Genomic DNA, 25,927 nt, shown 5'->3' with positions numbered 1-25,927 from the left:
CTGCTGATATTTCTTTCTCTTTGTTTTCAAATAGGAATATTTACTCAGAATTGTAGGTATAGGAGGCTGAGGAGGAATGATTTTCAAAAGTCTTTATGATAAAGCCCTTTTAAGTATTGTGGGCTTTTTTCCCCGAGTCTGACATCTGATATGGAGGTGGACCCATGGTATTGTGTGAGGAGATAGTGTCATAGTTGGAAAAAGGACTAGAAAGCTGTATCAGGGAAGAGAGCAACTCCCAAATATGGGGAAAGTGTATGAATATTGTTAACTGTAAACACTATCGGTTTCATATGGGGCCCATATTCAGCACAGGAGCCTATGTAACCTCTGTATCCCTCTAGGTCTGAGCTCACATTCTGTGGTCATGGCTATAAAGCACACTTTTAAAAAAATTATTTATTAATTTATTCCCTTTTGCTGCCCTTGTTTTATTGTTGTAGTTATTGTTGTTGTTATTGATGTCATCATCAATAACAGAGATAGATAGAACAGATAGAAATAGATGAGGGGAAGACAGAGAGGAGGAGAGAAAGATAGACACCTGCAGACCTGCTTCACTGCCTGTGAAGCGACTCCCCTGCAGGTGGGGAGCCAGGGGCTCGAACCCGGATCCTTAAGCCAGTCCTTGAGCTTTGCGCCACCTGCACTTAACCTGCTGTGCTACCACCCCACTCCCTAAAGAACACTTTTTAACTGCAACAAGACATTATAGGTGATTACAAGAATATTGTTTGGCTCTAACTTGCTGGGAGATACATGATGATAACACATGTGCTTTGTATTGGAAAATATAGGCTTGAAGAAGTCTTGCAGGATGGTGGTGAAGTAAAAGAGGTTTATAATACATTGCACGCAAATAAGCATGTCACTATTTTTAATACCACTTGTTTGGTCTTTTGAATAGATAACATGCCTAGACATTTCCAGTGGAGGAGGCCTTGGTGTATCTTCTAGTACTGATGGGAGCATGAAGATCTGGCAGGCTTCCAATGGAGAGCTCAGAGTAAACGCTTTTATATATTTTTATGGTCTTATACATGAAGGGTGGTCTGAGAAACCTTAGACTTTATGGAAGGAAGAGTTAACCAATGTAAGGCAGGGGCTATTGCATAAGGTCTATGCAAAAGATTTTCACATCTGAGGCTTCGAGGGCCCAGGTTCAGTAACTGGCACCACTATAAGCCACAGTTGAACTATATTCTAATAGAGAAAATGGGGGTGTGGTAGGGGGTGGACAAAAACAGGTGGTTGTGGTCCGGAAGGTGGCGCAGTGGTGAAGCTTTGGACTCTGAAGCATGAGGTCCCAAGTTTGATCACCGGCAGCACAGGTGCCAGAGTGATTCACGTCTGGTTCTTTCTCTCCTATCTTTCTCATAAATAAATAAAATCTTTAAAAAAGACAGTTGGTCATTGTTTCAGAGCAAAACAGCTGTAGACCCATTGTTTCCTACTTGTTAATCTAAGAACCATCCGTAACCTTATTAGAGAGTGATCTGCAGCAACAAAACTGGGACTGAAACAGTGAAAGAGCCAGTCCAGTGAATGTCAAAGTGGGTGGTATCCCCATAAAAAAGTGGTGTGAGCTGCCTTTATTTATTTTTTTGGTTTCCAAGACACTGTAGCTAGTCCATTACACTGAATATATGACTGATCCTTCGAGACTATATACAGAAGACTTCAGCTTCTTACACAAGTAACAGATAGGGCTCAGGATGGCTGTGAGAGCCATAGAGTATTAATACACAACTTCTGTAGTCAAAGTACAGAAGCAGGAGTCAGAAGTTCTTGGAACACTACCTGATTCAAATGACTTAGAGAGATCCTTTGATCTCTTTACTTTTAAAACCCAGCCTGTGGGTGAGGGAGTTAGCATAATGGTTATGCAAAGAGACTCTCATGCCTGAGGCTCCAAAGTTCCAGGTTCAGTGTCCCACCCCACCTCCTACCACCATAAACCAGGGCTGAGCAGTGCTCTGGTACAAACAAACAAACAAACAAACACCCAGCATTTAAGTTTAATATGTAGATATTTCATGTGAGAGACCAAGGGTATGGGAGTTAAGAGATGAATAAAAGAACTAGCATGAAATTCTCTTTTGTTTTTCCAGAGAGTGTTGGAAGGACATGTGTTTGATGTGAATTGTTGCAGGTTTTTCCCATCAGGCCTTGTGGTTCTGAGTGGGGGAATGGATGCCCAACTGAAGATCTGGTCTGCTGAAGATGCTAGCTGTGTGGTCACTTTCAAAGGTCACAGAGCAGGTGCGATGGTCTCTTCTTTATGAGACTTAGCTAATGACATATTACTAAAAATGTGGAAATTGAAGCTAGTTAACTCATAAAAACACAAATAATTCATTCAAATTGGTCATTTAGATGGGCCGTTGTTTCCCCAAAGAATAGAAATTACCTTGTTGGGGCCGCGTGGTGGCACACCTGGTTGAGTGCATGTATTACAGTGCACAAAGACCCAGGTTCGAGCCCCCGACCCCCACCTGCAGGAGGAAAGCTTTACGAGTGGTGAAGCAGGGCTGTAAATGTCTCTCTCCCTCTCTATCACCCCCCTCGCTCTTGATTTCTGGCTGTCTCTATCCAATAAATACAGATAATAATAAATAAAAGTAAAAGAAATTACCTTGTTAGCCAGTCATGTACAGATAATTGTTTTCTACAGTTGCAAGGGAAAAATTCCTCCCTAGAAGATCACTTACTGTGCTCTTAGAAAAAAGGGAGAGTGGTCCGAGAAGTGGCACAGTAGATAAAACACTGGGTTATCAAGCATGAGGTCCCAAGTTCAATCCCCAGCAGCACATGTACCAGAGTGATGTCTGGTTCTTTCTGTCTTCACCTATTTTTCTCATTAATAAATAAATAAAATCTTTAAAAAAAAAGAAAAGAAAAAAGAGGGAGAAAACAAAAAGAAAAGAGGGAGAGTGAGAATGTGAGAAAGAGAAGGATTTATCTCCACATTTACTCATTATTAGTCCTTGTTACTATCATTGGGGTGATAGTAAGCTTGGTGGCAGATAACTATATCACCAGACATTAAATGATACAGCTTGTCCCCACCTGCAGGGGAGTCACTTCACAAGCAGTGAAGCAGCTGTGCAGGTGTCTGTCTTTCTCTCCCCCTCTCTGTCTTCCCCTCCTCTCTCCATTTCTCTCTGTCCTATCTAATGATGACATCAAGAACAACAACAATAATAACTACAACAATAAAACAACAAGGGCAACAAAAGGGAATAAATAAATAAATATTTTTTAAAAAAAGATACAGCTTGTTGCTAACTGTTGGTACCCTTTAATTCAAATAACAGTTTATATTTTTAAATGGATTAGTTATATAACCAATTACTATCAACTTTTATAGACATTGTCTCTTTGAGTTGGTTTATCAGAAAAATATCTATATGTATATAGTTTTAGAGATACTTTGTCATTAATTGGTATATTACGTTGATAAGTATGCTATTGTTTTGCATGCTTTGATATTTTTGAAAATGTAATAACAATTCCTTAACCTGACTTCCTTCTTTGGAATCATAACAGCATCATTGGTACCACTAACTTGAGAATTAATTATACATTGTCCTGTATTTATAGTATTTAACTCAATGTTTTTCTCTTATGAACCTGCCTTGTATATAGAGGCTTTTTTTAAGAGGTTTTTAAATTTAATTTAATTTAATTTTTACTTATTATTGGATAGAGATAGAGAGAAATTGAGAGAAGAGAAGGGATAGGGAGGGGAAAGAGACAGAGAGACACCTGCAGCCCTGCTTCACCACTCGTGAAACTTTCCCCCTGCCAGTGGGGACCAGGGCCTTGAACCTGGGTCCTTGCACACTGTAATGCGTGCTCTTAACTAATTGTGCCACCACCTGGCCCCAAGATTTTTAAATTTTAATATTTCCCTATAGTGTTTTGTCAGATCTAGATCATCTAGTAAATGCAAATATTAACTTGCAAGACAAAATGCATGAGTTCATTGGGAGGAATAGAAAGAATATTTGCAGCCTTCCACATATTCAATGTGAAGAACTGATAGGTCTAAAGAATCAAAGCAACTTGCAAAGTTGGGGAGACCAACAGCTAATGGAGTCTAGAGGAACACTCTGGAACCTCACATCTAGCCCTCATTCTGAAGGTGTGAAGTATGAGGAAACTTCAGTGGCAAGATGTAATTGTGCATGTTGAACTTATCAACTTGTATATTCAACATCAGCATGAAGTGAGTGTCATAAAGGAAGTAACTTTATGATACCTTTGGATTGCTGCATCTGTGTAACCATCACATGAGTCCTTACTAAGTTTCCCAGTGTTCTTGAGTTCTACTAAAAAATACACGTTAGGGCTGGTTAGGGGTGCATCAGGTTAAGCGCACACATTACAGTGCACAGTGCCCCCAGTCCCCAACTGCAGAGCGAAAGCTTCCCAAGTGCTAAAGCAGTGCTGCAGATATCTTTCTCTCCTCTGTTTCTTCTTTCCGTCTCAATTATCTCTGTCTCTATCCAGTAAATAAATAAATATTAAAAGGAAAAGAATACACAAGTGTCAAGAGAAAAAAAGATACAAGTGTCACTTAAAGTGAATTCAGAATATTTACTAATCTGACTTAAACTTTTGTTCATATAGTTATTTCATTCTTATGGTCTTATGAGCATGTATTTATTTATTTGTAAATAAATGGCTTGTGCTGGCATTTAAAACAAACAACAACAACAACAACAAAATCTATCCCTGTTCAGTCCCACTGAAATGACAGGGAAGGGGAGACAACAGTCTTTCTGCTGATGTTTGTTTATTTATTGAATAGAGAAAGAAATTGAGTGAGAAAAAAAAAAAAAGAAATTGAGTGAGAAGGGGAAGATAGAGAGGGAGACAGAGAGATACCTGTAACATTGCTTTTACAGCTTGAAAAGTTTCCCCTTGTAGGTGGGGACTAAGGGACTTAAACCCTAGTCCTTGTGCATGGTGACATGTGCACTTAACTAGGTGTGCCACCACCTGACCCATTCTGCTGATGTCTAAGTAAGGTAGATATTGCCAACAACTTTTCTGTTTGCAATTTTTTTATTATTTGTTTTATTTTAATTTATTTATAAAAAGGAAACACTGATAAAACCATAGGATAAGAGGGGTACAAGAGCAGAGAAAGAAAGAAAAAAAAAATTAAAAAAAAAAAAAGAGCAGAGAAAGATTCTCACGTCTGAGTCTCTGAGGTCCCAGGTTAGTATTCCACACCACCATAAGCCAGAACTGAGCATTGCTCTGGCAAATAATAATAGGAAAAAAGAAAACAAGTCAGGGCCAGGTGGTGGTGCACCTGGTTGAGCGCACATGTTGCAATGCACAAGGACCCAGGTTTGAGTCTCCGGTCCCCACCTGCAGGAGGAAAGCTTCACAAGTGGTGAAGCAGTGCTGCAGGTGTCTCTCTGTCTCTCTCTATCCCTCCCTTCCCTCTCGATTTCTGACTGTCTCTATCCAATAAATAAATAAATAAAGATAATAAAAGAAAAAAATAAAGAAAACAAGTCCACCAGGAGCTATAAAACCATGTAGATGTGAGGTCTTGGAAGAAAAAATATCAAGATTTAAAATCAGAATATTTAAACTACTGCTCTAGAACATTCCACTGAAAATAAAATTCAGAGCTGCTTTTTTTGTAACTGTCCCTTCAGCAGTAGGAGTTCAACCACTGAGAGGCAAGGACTCTGTTCCATTTCTGTTTTTCTGGCACGTGAATATGCTCATCTTATAGTATCTATTCAGTACCTATCTGTGAAGGAGTCATTCATAACCCTCCTTTGCCCCTATAGTTTTTTATTTGTTTGTTTGTTTGTTTACTATCTATTTCATCTGAGGGTAGTTTTTTTTTTTTTTTCCTCTCTTCTCGCTAGGTATTCTGGATACTGCCATTGTTGATCGGGGGAGGAATGTGTTATCTAGTTCTCGAGATGGGACAGCTCGACTTTGGGATTGTGGCCATTCCGCCTGCCTGGGAGTCATTGCCGACTGTGGTTCGTCCATCAACGGAGTGGCTGTGGGGGCTGCTGACAATTCCATAAACCTTGGTTCCCCTCAGCAGGTGCCTAGTGAGTTGAACAATATGTAAGCTTGTTTTGTTTCCTTATGTCCTCTTCAGTATTTGCCTTCATCTTTCCTTTTATCTTAGGACTGGTATTTTATTTTAACTATAAGATTAATATTTATCGCATGCCTATTATACTTTGAGATCTACAATGGAAATATATGTCATAATCACTTAGGATAAATATAATTTTTTAATATTTATTTATTCCCTTTTGTTGCCCTTATTGTTTTATTGTTGTAATTATTATTGTTGTTGTTATTGGATAAGCTGGAGAGAGGAGGGGAAGACAGAGAGGGAGAGAGAAAGACACCTGTAGATCTGCTTTACTGCTTGTGAAGCGACCCCCCCCCTGTAGGTGGGGGGGGGGGGCTCGAACCAGGATCCTTAGGCTGGTCCTTGTGCTTTGCACCACCTGCGCTTAACTTGCTGCGCTACCACCCGACCCAAGTATAATCTAATTTAATAGATAACAATTCCTTTTAAACAGAACAATAAGGGGCCGGGTGGTGGCGCACCTGGTTGAGCACACATGTTATAGTGTGCTAGGACCTGGGTTTGCGCCCCCGGCCCCCACCTGCAGGGGGGAAGCTTCACAAGTGGTGAAGCAGGGCTGCAGGTGTCTGTCTCTCTCCCTCTCTATCACCCCCTTCCCTCTCGATTTCTGGCTGTCTCAATCCAAATAAATAATAAAGAGAATTAAAAAGAATTTAAAAGAAAAACAATAAAATTTTGACTAAAATAACTTAGTGATTCTTTATTTTTAAATATTTACTTATTTATTTTATTTTTTTAGTATTTATGTATTTATTATGATGGGGGGCAGTAGCACAGTGAATTAAACACACATGGCACAAAGTGCAAGGATCGGCTCAAGGATCCGTTTGAGCCCCCAGCTTGCCACCTGCAGGAGGATCACTTCAAGTGATGAGGCAGGTCTGCAGGTGTCTATCTTTCTCTCCCCCTCTCTGTCTTCCCCTCCTCTCTCCATTTCTCTCTGTCCTATCCAACAACATAATAATAATAACAGCAGTAACAACAAAGGCAACAAGATGGGAGGATGGCCTCCAGGAGCAGTGGATTCATGGTGTAGGCACCGATCCCTAGCGATAACCCTGGAGGCAAAAGGGGTGGGGGGAGAGAAGAGGTGGGGAGGAGAAGGGAGAGAGAGAGAGAGAGAACGAGGATCAGAGCATTACTGTGGCACCTACAGTGCCAGAAACCCAACTCTGGACATTATATTCTTAGGTCTCCCTAAGGGTAGTCACCGCACCATCTTCCAGACTATGGCTCTGCCATTCTAAAGTGAAGGATACCAGGCCTCCTGCTAGTTTTCCCTGTAAAAAAATATGCAAAGCAGGCGGAGTGTAGATAGCATAATGGTTATGCAAACAGACTCTCATACCTGAGGCTCCAAAGTCCTGGGTTCAATTCCCCACAGCATCATAAGCCAGAGATCAACAGTGCTCTGGTAAATAAATAAATAAATAAATAAATAAATAAATAAATAAATACTATGCAAAGTGGAGAAAGTATGCTCTGTAGATACACTCCGTCCTAATACAGAAATATAACTTAAACATGCTAGACACAGGGCAACAACTTTGAGGAGAGGTTACAGTTGAAATAATGTCATACTATGCCTTTACCATTTATTGAAGATTTAGGTAGAAGACTGAAGATATCAGCATTTTCACATTGTGCTGAAATTATGGAGAGCATTATGAACGATGAGAACAGTTATGCTTCATTGCCCAGTTTTACTAAGGCTCACTTGTCTAAGGTTTCTTGACCTACAAAACCTACATTGATTGATACTATGAATTAGTATAGAACATCAAATTTTTTTTTCTTTTAAATAGTGGTTACACTAAGACATCAGTTGAAAAGTGGTCCTATCTTCTACCAATACAGTCAATAAAAACTACTGTAGATACACGGGGGAAGGAGTATCTGTGACCAAATCACAAAAAAGTACATATTTTACCTGAGAAATAGAGTACAGATGAGATCACCGATTCAAAGCAGGATAACGGGGCCAGGTGATGACGCACTGGTTAAGCACACATAGTACTAAGCACAGGGACCCATTCGAGGGTCTGGGTTCGAGTCCCCACTCCCCACCTGCAGGGTGCAGGGGGGGATACTTTACAAGTAGCAAAACAGGTTTGCAGGTGTCTCTTTCTCTCTCCTCCATCTCCCCCTCCTCTCTCAATTTCTCTCTGTCCTATCAAATAAAATGCAAAGCAGGATAACAAGAAGCAGGGTAGAGGGCAGAAGTGCCTGAGGCAACACAGAGCCCTTACACACTGACAGCTCAGTAGTCAGCACCTGCAGACTGCATATGTGCGACTGTTTACTAACCCCTGACATCTTTGGGCCAATTAAAGTTTTTCTTTAAATATCTTGAGCAGGGGCTGGGTAGTGGCACACCTGGTTAAGTGCACATGCTACAATGCGCAAGGACCCAGGTTCGAGCCCCCAGTCCCCCACCTGCAGGGGGAAAACTTCACAAGCAGTGAAGCAGTGTTGCAGGTGTCTCCGTCTCTGTCACCCCCTTCCCTCTCAATTTCTGGCTGTCTCTATCCAATAAATACAGATAATTAAAAAATTAAAAATAAATCTCTTAAGCACTGGTTTTTACATACAAAGAAAGTGTAGGGACCAGGTGGTGCCGTGCCTAGTTATATGCACACATTGCAGTGCACAAGGTTGCAGGTTCAAGCCCCTGGTCCCCACCTGCAGGGGGAAAGCTTCATGAGTGGTGAAGCAGAGCTGCAGGAGTCTCTCTGTCTCTCCTATCTCCTCTCCTCTCATTTCTCTCTGTCTCTATCCAATAATAAATAAAAATATCTTTAAAAAAACAAAGAAAGTGTAATGTGGGACTTCACACATGCAAGTAATGAGTTCTGTCCACTAAACTACCTCCCCAACTACTGCAGGTTATTTCTTTAAATTTATAAATGAACCATTACCAGAGAGCAGTCAGTCAACAGTCATCAGTATCTACTTTCTGTACTGCCACTGATGAACCTAGCTTATTACTAACATAGCTCATCTGTCATGCAGGTGAACGAGAAGTTGGAACAGAGTCAAAAATGCTGCTATTGGCCCGGGAAGATAAGAAGCTTCAGTGCTTGGGACTACAAAGCAGGCAGCCGGCAAGTGATTCCTCTAAGACCTTTGAAGTCTGGAGTAACTTGGATCACTCTGATTCTTGAAGAGCTATTTTGGGAGTGGGGTAGATAGCATGATGGTACTGCAAAGAGATTCTCATGCCTGAGGCTCCAAAATCCCAAGTTCAATCCCCTGCATCACCATAAGCCAAAGCTGAGCAGTGCTCTGGTTAAGGGGGGGCGGGGGAGTAGCTATTTTGGAAAATAATTAGACTTCTTCACTGTGTTCACCTTTTAATAAAGTTGCATGAAAGAGAGGCAATGCAGTGTAGTGAGTGTGGAATTTAGAATAAGAGCTCTTCTACTTAATGACTATGACATTGAACAGCAGGTTAATTAACCTATGTAAGCTTCAGTCATCACACTGGACACAGTAGGACTTTCCTTGAAGGATTATAGGATGAGGGTTAAATGTTGTACTGCTTTATGAACTTTGTTAAGTCACCCTCTCTTCTGGGCCTAAAGGGGCAATATGTAAAGTAATGCAGTTGTATAGATTTTTTTTTAATATTTATTTTATTTATTTATTCCCTTTTGTTGCCCTTGTTGTTTTATTGTTGTAGTTATTATTGTTGTTGTCGTTGTTGGATAGGACAGAGAGAAATGGAGAGAGGAGGGGAAGACAGAGAGGAGGAGAGAAAGACAGACACCTGCAGACCTGCTTCACCGCCTGTGAAGCGACTCCCCTGCAGGTGGGGAGCCGGGGTTCGAACCGGGATCCTTATGCCGGTCCTTGTGCTTTGCGCCACCTGCGCTTAACCCGCTGCGCTACAGCCCGACTCCCAGATTTTTTTTTTTAATTTTTTTATGGTTGTAGTTTTATTGCTGTCGTCGTCGTTGTTGAATAGGACAGAGAGAAATGGAGAGAGGAGGGGAAGACAGAGATGGGGAGAGAAAGACAGACAGTTGTATATATTCTTTTCTACCCCTAAAGTAAGCTGACAGGGTTAGGGAGGTAGCACAACACACATGGATGCCTGCAGTCACAGATGTCACAAATTCACTTCTTGGCTCTACCACTTGCCCGAGCTGAGCAGAGCTTTAGTCATATTCCCTGTCTCTCTCTCTCTCTTTATTTATTGGATAGAGGGAAGGGGGTGATAGGGAGAGAGACAGAGAGACACCTGCAGCCCTGCTTCACCACTCGGAGAATTTTTCCCCAACAGGTGGGGACTGGGGGTTCAAACACAGGTCCTTGCACATTGTAATTCTACTTGCCTACTGCACTTATTGAGTCACTATATTGTGTACTTTTTAAGTTATGTATTTTTCCTCAACTTATGGACTCATGTGCATATGTGCCTTATCTCATGAGCCCTGGTCTATATCTAGGTTCTGTAACTTTCTTAGGAAGTGTGCCACCCAAAATAGAACTAAGAAGTCCTATGAGCTAGGAAAGGTCTCACCAAAGTATTGAAGCTGGAGGGTTGACATCCCAGGCCTGGTGTATCTAGACAGAGTCCGAAGTGAAACATCAAGATGACACTGGTTGCATTGAAAATAAATCTTTTCTAAGTGAGTAAATTTCAGTAAAGGACTCTTAATTAATGATCAGAACACACACACACACACACACACACACATTATGATTATCTTTATTTATTTATTGGATAGAGACAGCCAGAAATCAAGAGGGTAATAGGGAGAAAGACACCTGCAGTCCTGCTTCACCACTCACAAAGCTTTCCCCTTACAGGTGGGAACTAGGGACTCGAACCTGGTTCCTTGTGCATTGTAACATGCACTCAAACCAGCCCCCATATATATATATATGCAGGAGGGGAGCCGGGGACTGGAATCAGAATCCTTACAGCGGTCCTTGTTCTTTGCGCCACCTGCACTTAACCCACTGCGCTACCACCCTACTCCTAACTTTACATTCTTGAGTTTCCATGCTGCTGGTTCTTCCTTCAGAAGGGAGATCAGGGATTTTGTTTGTTTCATGCTTATGTTTTCTTTACTTTTTAGAACATTTGAGGAGAAATTATCAGTTTCTATCAAAAGGACTAACAATAAGGACTAAGTAAAAATCTGCTCATTCCTCTATCCATATACATGGAGAGAATTGTGATTCTTTAAGTTACTGCTTTATTTCACCTTTTTCTTTCTCTACAATGAGCCTCTCTCAAAGGATTGCTAGAAGCAGTATGAACCAAAACTTAGATGTGTGAACTGCAAGTGTATATCACATGAGAGTTATACTATGAGTGCTTAACCTGGTGTGCCACCACCCAGCCCATCAAGTGAGGATTATATGAAAAGAGGGAATAAAATTATTTTTCTGGTGTTAAGAATTCTGTGAGTCATTGTACTGAGTAATAGTTTGAAATCTGCTACCTCAGAGTATGGTATTATATGAATTTTTTATGTCCTCAGCCAACTTCAGGTTCCTAAAACTTTGGACCAGTTCCTCCTCAGTTATTATTTACTTTACATCAAGAGCACTTAAAAGAGGGAGAAACTAAATCTATTAAAAAAACAAGAAAACAAAATTTTTTCATTTTCTTGTGCCTGTTTATATCTGGAAACTAATGAGTCCTTAAACAGTAACTTATTTATTTATATATTTTCCCTTTTGTTGCCCTTTTTAAAAATTTTTTATTGTTGTTAGTGATGTCGTTGTTGTTGGATAGGACAGAGAGAAATGGAGAGAGGAGGGGAAGACAGAGAGGAGGAAAGAAAGATAGACACCTGCAGACCTGCTTCAACACCTGTGAAGCAATCCCTGCAGGTGGGGAGCCGGGGGCTCAAACAGGGATTCTTCCGACGGTCCTTGTGCTTCGCGCCACAAACAGTAATTTTTGTTTTCATTTCCTTTTACCAGGTATTCCTCTTTATTGGTTCAGATGCCTTCAACTGCTGTACTTTTCTCTCTGGCTTCTTGTTACTGGCTGGAACACAGGATGGAAACATTTATCAGTTGGATGTGAGAAGTCCAAGGTGAATGATTGATCATTTATTTGCATGATGTAGGTCTTATACAGAATGGATATTTTTATTAGCTTGAACATTAATTTAGCCATATATATATATATATATATATATATATATATATATATATGGTTATTGAATCAAGGGTATATTTTTCCATTTGTAAAGGTTTTCCCGTGTGAATTGCCTGATCTTGTTATTGCAGGAATCATATTAAAAGGTAATTTAAGTCATATTGTCATGGCTGGCCTATTGTAATGATTGCTTTAGTAATTAAGCTTAAATAATAAACCAACATGGGCAGGGGTAGATAGCATACTGGTTATGCAAAGAGACTCTGATGCCTGAGGCTCCAAAGCCCCAGGTTCAATCCCCACACCACCATAAGCCAGAGCTGAGCAGTGCTCTGGTAAAAAATATGATAATAAATAGTAATAGTAACAAACTAACATGATATGTAAAATGAGTGAGTTTTTTTTTATTATTACATAGAACTTTTAATTTCAACAAGCCCAGTCCTTTTCTCTATAGTACTAGGAGACCTAGATTGGCCAAAAATTTATCACTTTTTGTTCAAACAAGTCAGCTCAATTTTTTCATTTGACTTAGTTTTTTATTATTATTATTTTAATATATTGTCTTGGGTCTTATCCCATTCGTAAAGCTATTCAGAGAGAATCACACAACCTTTATCTGCCAGGAGTTAACAGTTTCTGGGACTGCGGGGTAGCTCATCAGCAGAGATATGCCTTACCATGTGTAAGAACTCAGGTTCAAGCCCCAGTAGGACATGGGATCACTCTGGCACCTGGAATTACTCCAGAAACGGTGGGGAAATACTGTTGTGTCTTTCCTTCCCTGTATCTGTTTCACTCTATGATAGATTAACATAAACAGATTTAAACATAAACATTTTTAATGTTTTATTTTTTCATTTATTTTTAAATATGTATTTATTCTTTCCCTTTTGTTGCCCTTTTTTATTGTTGTAATTATTATTGTTGTTGTTATTGATGTCCTTGTTGGATAGGACAGAGAGAAATGGAGAGAGATGGGGAAGACAGAGAAAGGGAGAGAAAGACTTTTCCCAAAACATAAACCTTCTTGCCGACCAACACAGCTTGATTGTAAGGACCAGTGGCTGCTGGGGCTTTCGTGGTGCTGATCACTTTTCTGACCAGGGACGACATAGTTCATGTCTTTTTTTTTTCTAGCGGTCTCTAGGAAAGCAGAACTGCACACGAGCACTGCTCGCTCCTCTCTCCCTGTTTGCTTTTAAAGGTAAAAGTAATATTGTCCTTTTTACTCTGAATCCTAGGGCTCCCGTACAAGTCATCCGAAGGTCAGGAGCTCCAGTTCTGTCCCTGCAGAGTTTCAGAGGTGGATTCATTGCTAGCCAAGGTGAGTCTCGGGTTCTGTTATGAGAAATTATTTTAAAAATATTTATTTATTCATTGATAAGACAAATTGTAAGGGGAGAGGGAGAGAAAGAGACAGACACACCTGCAGCACTAGTTCACCACTGTTACCATCAGGTGAGGACTAAGGGATTGAACCCAGGTCCTTTCGCATTATAAAATGTGTGTATTCAACCAGGTGCACCACCACCTGACCCCCTGAGAAATATTTTTATGTAGTTAGGCATAGTTTTAAGTAGCCAGAAGTGACTCAGTGGTTAGAGTTTAGAACTTACCTCTTTCTCTCTTTTTAAAAAATATTTATTCCTTTTTGTTGCCTTCTCTTTCTGGCTTATCACTCTTAATATGTTTCCTTCAAGCTTCATCTAAGATGAGGTAGAGAAGGTGAATTCACCATTTTTAATAGCTGAGTAGTATTCCATTATGCATGTATATATACCACAGCTTACTCAGCCACTCATCTGTTATTGGACCTTTCTTTAATCTTAATGGTAGTAAGTTCTGTTATTTTTTCCATTTTTTCTTTGACTTCTGTGAAATTCATTTCCTGGTTATTATCTATCTCTAGTTTATTGCTTCTTTCCCTGGTTTCCGTAGCTCATCTTTTTAAGCATACAGCTTTATTCATTCACTGAAGATTATCAAAATGTTTGAATTTGAATCCTTTTGTTATTATTTTTGTGACTGCTGTCCTTAAACAAGTGTTACTTCCTAAGTTCATTTTTTGTCTTAACTTTTATTTTTCTTGCTTTATCAAGGACTGACTATTCTCAGTTTTAGCTGTTAATGACTATAATTCATTGTTGTAGTTCTGATCTTAATCCTGCATACAATTTTGATCCAAACTGATAGTCTAATGATTGATTTTAAATACTCTAGAGACAGAGAGATACTCACCAGGTAGAGTGTGTGTCTTGCCATGCACACAGTCCAGGTTCAAACCCTAGTACCACATTGGGAGTACCATGGCACTGAGGGTAATCATTCCTGTGCTGTATCCTGTCTGTCTGTCTGTCTCTATCTTAGTAAAAATGTAGAGACTCAGAAGTGGTGAAATCATGCATGTGAGAGGCCCCAGGTGTATATACACACAAATTATACACTTTTTTAACTTATGTATTTATTGGATAGGGACAGAGAAAAATTGAGAGAGATGGGGGAGATAGTGAGGGAGAGAGACAGAGAGACACCTGCAGTCCTGCTTTACCACTCATGAAGCTTTCCCCTTGCAGGTGGGGACCAGGGGCTTGAACCTGTGTCCTTACGCACTGTAATGTGCCCCCACTTTTTTTTTCCTTAATCTAGCTTTCCTTCTAATGTATATACTCATGTAGTATAAATTAAAAGACAATTTGGAAGCATAGTTTTTTTTTTTCCATAAAACATTAGGCAGCGCTGGGGAGATAGGTTATATAAGAAGAACTTTCATGGCTGATGCAATAAAAAAAAGATCCAGGTTCAGTTCCCAGCAACACCACAATCCAGAGCTGAGCAGTTCTCTAGTCCTGCTGTGTAACTTTCTCTCTGTATCTTTCATTAAAATAAAGTATTGCACCAAAGTAAAGGAGGAGGGGGGAGCTTCCACGAACTTGTGCATGATAGTGAAGGAGAACCAAGGCTGAAGTTGAGAGTGTTTGGCAGAAAATTGAGAAATTTTACACATATATCAACAGTTGTTCTTACTGTAAACCATTAATCTCCCAGTAAATAAATAAAATACTTATTTTCAATGAAAAAATTAGGCAGATTTTTTTTTTTTTGTTAAAAAAATCATTGTATAAGCCAAGTTTGCAAATAGATATATATAAGCCTACAGTTGCGGGCTCTGTGCCTGTAGCAGATATTACTAATCAGAGAAAACCTTCCTTGCTATGGAGTCTGGTCTTCAGACTCTCTCCAGCCCAGCATTCTAGTTAGCCACTATAGGTTCTCATATTTTACCCACATAATGAGATATGTTTACTTTTTAAAAAAATCATCTTTTAAAACTTTATTCATTTATTTTATTTGATAGGACAGAAATTGAGAGGGAAGGGAGATAGAGAAGGAGAGACAGATACCTGCAGCATTGCTTTACCACTTGTGAAGCTTTTTCCCTGCAGGTGGGGAGCAGGGGCTTGAACCTGCGTCCTTGCACATGGTAACACATGCACTTAATTAGGTTAGCTACTGCCTAGACCCCTGTTTACCTTACTGTGTCTTACAATAATCTTGTGTATATTAGTGTTATAACAAAATAAAATATTGAGAGTTTTTAAAAAATGTCTTTTTGCCCCATTTTCAGTAATCTAAAAAAAAAAATTTCCCCCTGCCTTTCAGGTGATGGAAGCTGTTTCATTGTTCAGCAAGACCTAGACTATGTCATTGAGCTCACCGGAGCTGACTGTGATCCTGTGTACAAGGTACAGGCTACGATGATCAGGCCTGGGCGATTCTCACTTGGTATCTAGGGCTCTGTGGAAACTAGTACTTAGGATTAGTATAGAAACTAACTTTAAAAGGGTTTGGGAGAGCTTTGGCGTCTAAAAGATTCACAGTGGGGAGCTGAGAACAGGTTTCAACAATAGAAGGTCTTATTAGGGTGAAATGGGTAAAAGGCAAAATAAGCAATTATCATCAAGGGGTTAAGAGTACACTAGGTCCATAAAGTCTGAGTATAGTCATCAAAAGTTTAGTCCCATAAGATACACAATTACCAGCTGAGGTATAGGTTGCTCATGGCTGTAGAGTGGTCTAAAAGTTTACTGGCTAGCTGAGTCACACGTATTCAGTTCCCAGGAGAAGTAGCCATGGCGGATACCTGGTGCATCTCCATCGAGATGCTTCTGATCAGGAGAAGCAGCAGCAGCCAAAACCTGGTGCATCTCCATCGAGATGCTTCTGATCAGGAGAAGCAGCAGCAGCCAAAGAGTGCGACCTCCAAGTCCGTGCTTTATACCTTCCCTTGTGTCCCAGCCTCAGGCTGATGTCATTCATATGCTAATAGTCCCAAAGTCCTGTTGGGGTCACAACAGAGTAGGATAGGAAGAAATCAGAATTTTGAGTTGTAAGTGACTTACTGGGTTTGAACTCATTTGAGAAATTCTGTCACTGGAGGAAACCCCTGTGCTGTGGATTCTTTCTGTCTTGCTCTCCATCTCTGAATGAGAAAGTATCGAGACACTGACTACACAAACGCTGATTTTAGAAGTTTAAAAAAAATTGGAGGGCCAGGTGGTGGCACACCTAGTTGAGTGTACATGTTGCAATGCACAAGGACCCTGGTTCAAGCTCCCAGTTCTCACTTGCAGGGGTAAAGCTTCAGGAGCAGTGAAGCAGTACTGCAGATGTTTCTCCCTAACTCCCCCCTTTCTCTCTGTTTCCCTCTGTTTCTGTTACATAAATAAATAATATATTGCAAAAAGAGGTTTTAAAAAAATCCATTCGTAAGGATCCCGGTTCAAGTCCCCAGCTCCCCACCTGCAGGTGAGTCTCTTCACAGGCGGTGAAGCAGGTCTGCAGGTGTCTCTCTTTCTCTCCCCCTCTCTGTCTTGTCCATCTCTCTCCATTTCTCTCTGTCCTATCTAACAACAACAATAATAATAACTACAACAACAATAAAAAACAAGGGCAACAAAAGGGAAAATAAATAAATAAATGTAAAAAAAATTAAATAAATAAATAAATAAGTTCTTTCATGGTGCAGGAGGTGGTACAGTGAATAAAGCATTGGACTCTCAAGCCTGAGGTCCGGAATTCAATCCCTAGCTGCACATGTACCAGAGTGATGTCTATTTTTTTCTCTCTTCCTATCCCGCTCATTGACAAATAAATAAAAAACATATATTTAAAAAAAAGTCCTTTCAGGGGCTGGGCGATAGCACAGTGGGTTAAGCGCACATGGTGCCAAGTGCAGGGACCAGCACAAGTATCCCAGCTCAAGCCCCCTGTTCCCCACCTGCAGGGGGGGGGTCACCTCACAAGCGGTGAATCAGATCTTCAGGTGTCTTTTTTTTTTTATTACTAAGACTATATTGTCAATGTTTATTTGCAACTTCAAAGACAAACCTTCCACACAACAGCAGCACATACCTTGCTTTTTAAAGGTTTACTCTTAATGTAGGCATACTTAATTTGCCTACGCTTGCCATAATGTAACATTGCTATCTATAGCATCTCACAACTGATAAAGTTCAAGAACCAAGTCACTTAAAGCTACATCTCTTTTAAAAACTGTCTTGAGTACAAATTAACTAATATCTGATGCTTTTTTCTGAAAGGAAAAAGACCATATCCTTCATGGTCTTTCATTCATTTCGTCAATCAGGACACACAAGGCAACATCTTTCTCTATAATTTGGTCTCTTCTCTGGCTTGCACTTTCTCTCTGTTGTTCATTCTGTCCAGTAAAATTGTTGCTCTCATCAGCATCCATTGGCTCAATTTTCACTCTCATCCCTGATTCAGAATGGGGCAAGTCATCGGGCAAAGATGCCAAACAATTCTGAATCATTTTAATAACTTGTTCTAGATGCTTCTGAAACCTCTCAGCTGTTTCCAGGCGTTGCCGTTTCTCTACCTCCATCATGACTCAAAGTCTCACTTGCTTGGTGGGATTGATATTCATTTATGAGATGATGCACATGTACAAAAAGCAGCTTCAGATCCTCTAACTTCTTTTCTCACTTTATACTCCTAGGACTCCTTATCAAGATAGCTAAGAGGTCCAAGAAACTGATAAGGATAGACATACTGGGTTTTCTCAGTTCCTTCTTGTGATCAAATTGCATAGGATGAAGCCTTTCAATACCCTGACTTTCTAAAGGCCAAATGATGAGGTTGTCACATCGGAACTGGTTGCCAAACATCATATAATTGTCTTTTATTGGAGGTGGAGGCTTGGGAGTGAGGCCTTCCTGAATATTCTCATCTGTATACTCCTTGATGTACTGCATCAGAGGTGGAGGAAGAACACTCGCTTGCTGTGACTCACCCATTGTGGAAGATCAAAAACCTCAGCTCTCGGTTTACACAGGCAGCTGCCTCCACCACCGTAGCCCAAACCTGACTTCCCAGGTGTCTTTCTCTCCCCTTCTCTGTCTTCCCCTCCTCTCTCAATTTCTCTCTGCCCTATCCAATACCAACAGCAGTAACAACAACAATGACAACAAAAGGGGAAAAATAGCCTCCAGAAGCAGTGGATTCATAGTGCAGACAAGGAGTCCCAGCCATAACCCTGGAGGCAATAATAAAAATAATAATAATAAGTCCTTTAGTCACCTTAGCTATCAGTTTCTCTGTAAAATGGGTATAATGAGATGATACATATAAAATCTCTTTATTTAGCTATTAGCTGTCAGTTGCTATCATTATTATGGAGAGAGGAGGGGAAGACAGAGAGAGGGAGAGAAAGACAGACATCTGCAGACCTGCTTCACCAGGTGAAGCGACTCCCCTGCAGGTGGGGAGCTGGGGGCTCGAACTGGGATCCTCACACCGGTTCTTGCGCCTTGCGCCACGTGCGCTTAACCCACTGTGCTACCGCCCGACCCCCTCATTATTATTTAATGTTCAAGACTGATTCTTTTGGGCTCACCTGAGATGGCACCTACTTTGCCATACCTGCGATCTAGGTTCAAACTCCCACTACACCACAACAAAGACTCTCCCACTTAATTACGGTGGAAAGAGAAACTTGGAGCAGGAAACAGCATTTAATGCCTAGCATCATGCAGCATACCTCCAGGGTCATCACTGGGGCTCGGTGCCTGCACTATGAATCCATTGCTCCTGGAGGCCATTTATCCCATTTTTGTTGCCCTTGTTATTATTATTATTGTTGTTGTTGTTGTTGGATAGGACAGAGAGAACTCGAGAGGAGAGGAGACAGAGTGGGGGAGAGAAAGCTAAGACACCTGCAGACCTGCTTCACCGCCTGTGAAGTGACTCCCCTGCAGGTGGAGAGTCAGGGGCTCGAACCAGGATCCTTACGCCAGGCCTTGCACTTTGTGCCATGTGCACATAACCCGTTGCACCACCACCACCCAGCTCCCTATTTTTTTTTTTTTTAGATATATATATATAGAAAGTCTCACATGAGAGAAAGAAAACTCAAGAGCCCCGCTATGGTGCGAGTCGTACATGCCGTGCCAGGAATCCACTGGAAGAATCAATCATGCAATTCCCACACTGCCAGTGAACTTTCCCCGGCTGATTATTTTTGTTTTTGTTGTTATTCTTCTCTTCTTTCTAGACTCAACTTTTTATATATATATTTATTTATTTTCCCTTTTGTTGACCTTGTTTTTTATTGTAGTTGTTGTTGTTAGGACAGAGAGAAATGGAGAGAGATGGGGAAGACAGAGAGGGGAGAGAAAGAGAGACACCTGCAGACCTGCTTCACCGCCTGTGAAGCGACTCCCCTGCAGGTGGGGAGCTGGGGGCTCGAACTGGAATCCTTCCACCACCGGTTCTTGTGCTTTGCGCCATATGCGCTTAACTCGCTGAGCTACCGACCAACTCTCTAGACTCAGCTTTTATTAACAGTTTGGCATATACTTTCAAGATTATTTTTCTTAAGAATTTATTTATTCATGAGAAAGATAGGAGGAGAGAAAGAACCAGCCATCACTCTGGTACATGTGCTGCCGGGGATTGAACTCAGGACCTCATGCTTGAGAGTCTAGTGCCTTAGCCTCTGCGCCACCTCCTGGACCACTCAAGATTATTTTTAGAGAATTTTCTTTCTTTTTTTTTTTTTTTTATTAACCAGAGCACTGTTCAGCTTGGCTTATAGTGGTGCGGGGGATTGAACCTGGGACTTTGGAACCTCAGGCATGAGAGTCTCTTTGCATAACCATTATGCTATCTACCCTTGGCCATTTTTAGAGAATTTTCACTTACATCTTTGTGCTTACATTTTTATGTAAATAATACAATTTGATCTTTAATTTGTACATAGTTTGGAAAAATCTAATATGTATTGGGGAAGGACACATATTGAGGACTTCTTCATGTGTACTTTTATAAGGTTCAAGAATAACCACACAGTGATGCACCTGGTTAAGTACACAGATTTATAGTGTATAAGGACGCAGGTTCAAGCCCCTGGTCCCCACCTATAGGGGAAAGCTTCACAAATGGTGGAACAGTGCTACAGGTCTCTCTCTCTCTCTCTTTCTTAACTAAGCACTAGAGATTTTTTTTTTAACATTTTATTTATTTACTAATGAGAAAGATAGGAGGAGAGAGAGAGAAAGAACCAGACATCACTCTGGTACATGTGCTGCCAGGGATTGAACTTGGGACCTCATGCTTGAGAGTTCAATGCTTTATCCACTGTGCCGCCTCTCAGACCTCTATGTTTCTCTTCCTCTCTATCTTCCCCTCCCCTCTCAGTTTCTTTCTGTCTCTATCGAATAATAAATAAATAAATAAAAATATTTTTTTAAAAAATACCAAGCCCATTTATAGACCATTCCATATATATATATTATTCAACCATACACAACACTAATGAATTTTGTCTCTCTACCTAGGCCGTTTAGCATATCTCTCTCTCTCTATTTCTCTGTCACACACATTTATTTTTAGAACATTTATTTATTTATTGGTTAGAGACAGAGTGTAATCAAGAGGTGAGGGGACAATAGAAAGGGAGAGATAAAGAGAGGCACCAGCAGACCTGCTTCACCTCTTGGAAGCTTCCTCCCTGCAGGTTGGGACCAGGGGCTTGAACTTGGGTCCTTGCACACTGTAACATGGCTACTCAGCCAGATGTGCCACCACCTGGCCCTGCCATTCAGTTTCTCTATTATGTAGTCCTAACTGCCAGTTACTCTCACAGCCATTTTCTCCTTCCTTCCTTCCACCTTCAGAGCTTGGTTCGGACATCACTATAAGTCCACCACTTTTGGCAGCCATGCCCCCTCCCCTTTTCATTTGATAGATCAGAGAGAAATTGAGAGGGGAAGAAGAGGTAGAAAGGGAGAAAAATAGACACTTGCAGACCTGCTTCACTGCTTGTGAAGTGTCCCCCCTGCAGGTGGGGAGCTGGGGCTTGAACTTAGGGCTTTGGATCCTTCAACATAATATTATGTGCTTAAAACAAGGTGCACCACTGACCAGCTATATTTCAAATACATATCATGGTTGTAATTCTCTTGCCTTTGAAATCACAATAAAGCATCTTGGATTCCTTTGATCTAGTAGGCATCAATGACAGAATTCTACCACATAAATCTTCCTACCAGAATTATTGCTGGGGCAAATTAATGCCTGTAACAGTGAATCCACCACTCTTAGTGGTCTCGGTCGCTGTCTCCCCTCCCCCCCTCCATTAGATGGGACAGAGAGTAATTGAGAGGGGAAGAGGAGAGAGTTTTGAAAAGGAGTGAGAGATACCTGAAGACCTGCTTCACAACTCTTGAAGCAGATAGAAGTCAGGGGCCTGAACCTGGGTCCTTGTTCATTGTAACATGTGCTCAACAAGATGTACCACCACCTAGCCTCTCTACTTTTAAATGGAAGGGTCCCAAACTTCCTTTGATCTGTAAACTCTTATGTTCCAGGTAGCCACATGGGAGAAGCAAATCTACACATGCTGTCGAGATGGTCTTGTGCGACGTTATCAGCTCTCTGACCTCTAAGCCCTGAAGAGGAGAGTCCCCTATTAAAAAAAAAAAAAAGGGGATTGACACAGATCAACATTAATTAGTAAACATCATTAGCCCATTCTAGGGACCATGGCCTTTTATTGTCTTGGTGGCCTTTTAAAAATCACAGAAAGTCAGCTACATTATGCTATGTGAAGCTGTCATTCCATGACAAGACCTACTTTGAAGTGATAAACTCACATGCCCTCGCTGCAACACATGGCAAAAATTTGGAAGCTTGAAGTTTGACCTCACACTAGATATGTTAAATGTTTACAAGGATCAAAGCCTGAATCCTGTTCTCTGATGGAAATAAAGATACTATGTTTGGAGGAATGGGAATTTGAAAACTTTGTTAAATACTGCAGAAAAAAAAAAGCCAGTCAAGCTAGTGGATCTCCTGTCTCAGGTACTTCCTGTTGACCTCACCATTGAGAAGGATAGCCTGGCAGTAGCACTAAATAACCCAAAAGCAGCAGCCTAGGAAAGATTCTTGTACAGGTAACCAGCTGTCTCCGTTTTCCTTCAACTGAAGGGTTTGCTCTGGTAAACTGAAGGGCTTTTACTACTAAAACCAGGCTAATTCCAGACAAATTAACATGTTGGTCAGCCTAGTTAGAATGTTGAATCGTAGTCATCATAAAGGCAGTGGCTGTCTATGTGTGGTCTCTGGAGCAGCCATCTCAGTATCACCTAGGGATTTATTTATTATTATTATTATTTTTTTTACCAGAGCCCTGTTCAGCTCGTTTATGGTGGTGTGGGGAATTGAACCAGGGACACTGGAGCCTCCGGCCTGAGAGTCTCTTTGCATAACCACTGTGTTATCTACCCCACCCTTAACTAGAAAAATATTAAAAGTAGAAACTTTTTATACCATCTTTCCGAATTTATGTCTATTTTAGGTGTGTTGCAAGGGTATAAGCAGAAGTTGAGAAAGAAGAACAGAAAGGGAAGCAAAGCAGAATTTGGACTGGGTATGGCGCATTGCACCAAAGTAAGAAACTCAGGGAAGGGTAGATTTTCAGGTCCACTGTAGGGAGGATGTGAATAGGGACATAAACCTTTGGTGGTAGGAATGGTGTCAAACTATACTCCTAACATATAAGCTTGTAAATCACTATTTATTCAATGTCGGGAAATTAGATTGAATGTTTATATGCATAGATCTCAGTTCTGAGTATATATTCCATTAGTCTGAATACTTACTGTTGGGCGGGGGTAGATAGCATAATAGTATGCAAAGAGACTCTTATGCCTGAGTCTCTGAAGTCTCAGGTTCAATCCCCTGCACCACAAAGAGCCAGAGCTGAACAGTGTTCTGGTAAAAATAAACAATGTTTCAGTTTGATAAACTAATTGAAATCTGATACTGTTTAATGCTGTTAAAGTATTTATTTTATTTTATTTATTTTATTGGTTAGGACAGAAATTGAGAGGGAAGAAGGAGGGAGAGAGATAGACACCTGCAGATCTGCTTCACCCCTTGTGAAACTCCCCATGCACGTTAGGGCCAGGGGCTTGAACCCATGTCCTTGTATACTATAATGTGTGCACTTAACCAGATGCACCACCACACGGCCCCAAGCATTTCTAAAAATAAGTTGTTTTTTTTCTAAAATACTAAATTACCTGCATTGTAGATCAGGTAGATAAGAATCAACTGGTTCCTGTCTGTGTCCAAGATATAGGTATTTGTAAATAGCCTTAAATGACACAAATCGTGGTGAGGTCATGTATATGGTACAGTAAATCTTAACTATGGAGTTTTCAAAGTAAACCAAGCTCCCAAACAACTTAGTTATAGTAATAATTATCCATTGCCTTCTTCAACTCTCCCAGTCCTAGAATCTCTGGGTCTTTGCTTGTATTTCTTTTTTAAAAAAATATTTTATTTATTTATTATTGGATCGAGACAGAAATTGAGGGGGGACAGGGAGGGAAAGAGACAGAGAGACACCTGCAGCTCTGTTTTACTACCTGTAAAGCTTTCCCTATACAGGTGGGGACCAGGGGCTTGAACCTGGGCTCTTGTGCACTGTAATGTGTGTGCTTAACCAGGTGCACCACCACCTGGCCCTGTTTGTATTTCTTGATGCTTTTCCTCCTGATCCTCTACCCTGTGATAACTGCCTCTGCTGACCTCAACTAAATCAATGCGACCAGTGCCACCATGCCACATCTTTAGACTATCCAGAGACACCAAGCCTGACATGTTAACCTTTTCCTAAGGCCTGACATGTGACCTTTTCCTAAGGCCTGAGACTACCTAGTTCCACTTCAGATGGCACACTCCCTATCAGTGTTACAGAACCTACATAGAGACCAAGGCATAGGGGACAGAGTACATGTACATGTATTCCTAAGTTAGGGGAAACTGTATACCTCGAAGCTACTCTCCTCCCGTATTGACCAGGGTCTCAAACCTGGGTCTTTGCATATAGCAGAGTGTGTGCTCTCCTAGCACCCTGCAACAACATTTTCAGTAGAGCTTAGTACATACAAGGCATATCCAACATCTAGCATGTACTTGTCATCTGGAATATTTTTAATCAGGCCATCTTGTGACCAATATTATTTAAATTTTTTTTATATTTATTTATTTGTTTTCCCTTTTGTTGCTGTAGTTTTTTAACATTGTGGTTATTATTGTTGTTATTGATGTCATTGCTGTTGGGTAGGACAGAGAGAAATAGAGGAGGGGAAGACAGAGAAGGGGAGCAAAAGACAGATAACCTGCAGACCTGTTTCACCGCCTGTGAGACGACGCCCCTGCAGGTGGGGAGCTGGGGGCTCGAACTGGGATCCTTAAGCCGGTCTTTGTTTTGCACCGTGCGCGCTTAACCTGCTGTGCCACCGCCCTACTCCCCCAATATTCCTTTTTTTTTAAGATTTTATTTATTTATTTATTAATGCGAAAGATAGGAAGAGAAAGAAAAAGAATCAGACATCACTCTGGTACATTTGCTGCCGGGGATTGAACTCAGGACTTCATGCTTGAGAGTCTGACACTTTATCCACTGAGCCACCTCCCGGACCACTCCAATATTCTTTTAGATGCCTCTCAGCCCTCATTGTCCCTCACTAACCAGATTCAGGCATTCAGAAAATGTCTTGCTTATTTTTTTTTTTTTCAGTAAGTAATCTTTGTTCATCTTCTCTGCTATGGTAGCCCAAAAGGATTCGATGGATTTTTCATTTTATTCTCTTGACTCTGATCCCAAGCCTGCTGTGTGATAATTTTTTTTTAATTTATTCCCTTTTGTTGCCCTTGTTATTTTATTGTTGTAGTTATTATTGCTATCGTTATTGATGTTGTTTGTTGTTGGATAGGACAGAGAGAAATGGAGAGAGGAGAAGACAGAGGGGGAAAGAAAGATAGACACCTGCAGACCTCTTTGACCACTTTTGAAGCAACCTCCCTGTAGGTGGGGAGCCGGGGGCTTGAACTGGTTACTCAGGTCCTTGCGCTTTGCGCCATGTGCACTTAACCCGCTGCGCTACCACTGGACTCCTGAGATAAATTATATTTGTACAAAAAATACAGAACACTTCATCAGTTTGTGTGTCATCCATGTGCAGGGGCCATGCTAATCTTTTCAGTAATTTCCCAGTTTTAGTCCATGTGCTGCCAGAGCAGATCTTAAGGGGGCAAGGTGGGGGGGGGTAGACAACATA

At 40.9% G+C, this 25,927-nt stretch overlaps 1 protein-coding gene, 1 non-coding gene and 1 pseudogene across 2 annotated transcripts in view; 1 reads left to right on the top strand and 2 right to left on the bottom strand.

The window, feature by feature from the left end:
• Window positions 1–22,581, top strand: part of PAAF1 (proteasomal ATPase associated factor 1) — a 35,066-nt gene extending 12,485 nt beyond the window's left edge. The window contains exons 5-12 of the mRNA XM_007520250.3: window positions 908–1,006; window positions 2,112–2,262; window positions 5,901–6,095; window positions 9,161–9,252; window positions 12,092–12,207; window positions 13,517–13,599; window positions 15,936–16,018; window positions 22,166–22,581. Of these exons, the coding sequence (XP_007520312.1) occupies window positions 908–1,006; window positions 2,112–2,262; window positions 5,901–6,095; window positions 9,161–9,252; window positions 12,092–12,207; window positions 13,517–13,599; window positions 15,936–16,018; window positions 22,166–22,243 (897 nt within the window). The 3' untranslated portion in view covers window positions 22,244–22,581. The remainder of the gene's footprint in view (window positions 1–907; window positions 1,007–2,111; window positions 2,263–5,900; window positions 6,096–9,160; window positions 9,253–12,091; window positions 12,208–13,516; window positions 13,600–15,935; window positions 16,019–22,165) is intronic.
• LOC103111029 (mediator of RNA polymerase II transcription subunit 7-like) lies at window positions 17,893–18,592 on the bottom strand (annotated as a pseudogene).
• A 3,205-nt stretch (window positions 22,582–25,786) lies between the features above and the next one.
• Window positions 25,787–25,889, bottom strand: LOC132534136 (U6 spliceosomal RNA). Its single transcript, XR_009545812.1, has one exon. It is a non-coding gene; the product is annotated as a U6 spliceosomal RNA (small nuclear RNA).
• Between the last annotated feature and the right edge of the window lie 38 nt (window positions 25,890–25,927).

The sequence above is a fragment of the Erinaceus europaeus genome, chromosome 17, assembly GCF_950295315.1.
Source record: "Erinaceus europaeus chromosome 17, mEriEur2.1, whole genome shotgun sequence".
NCBI lineage: Eukaryota > Metazoa > Chordata > Mammalia > Eulipotyphla > Erinaceidae > Erinaceus > Erinaceus europaeus.
The sequence above is the reverse complement of the archived record's forward strand: the minus strand, read 5'-3'. Positions and strand labels throughout refer to the sequence as shown.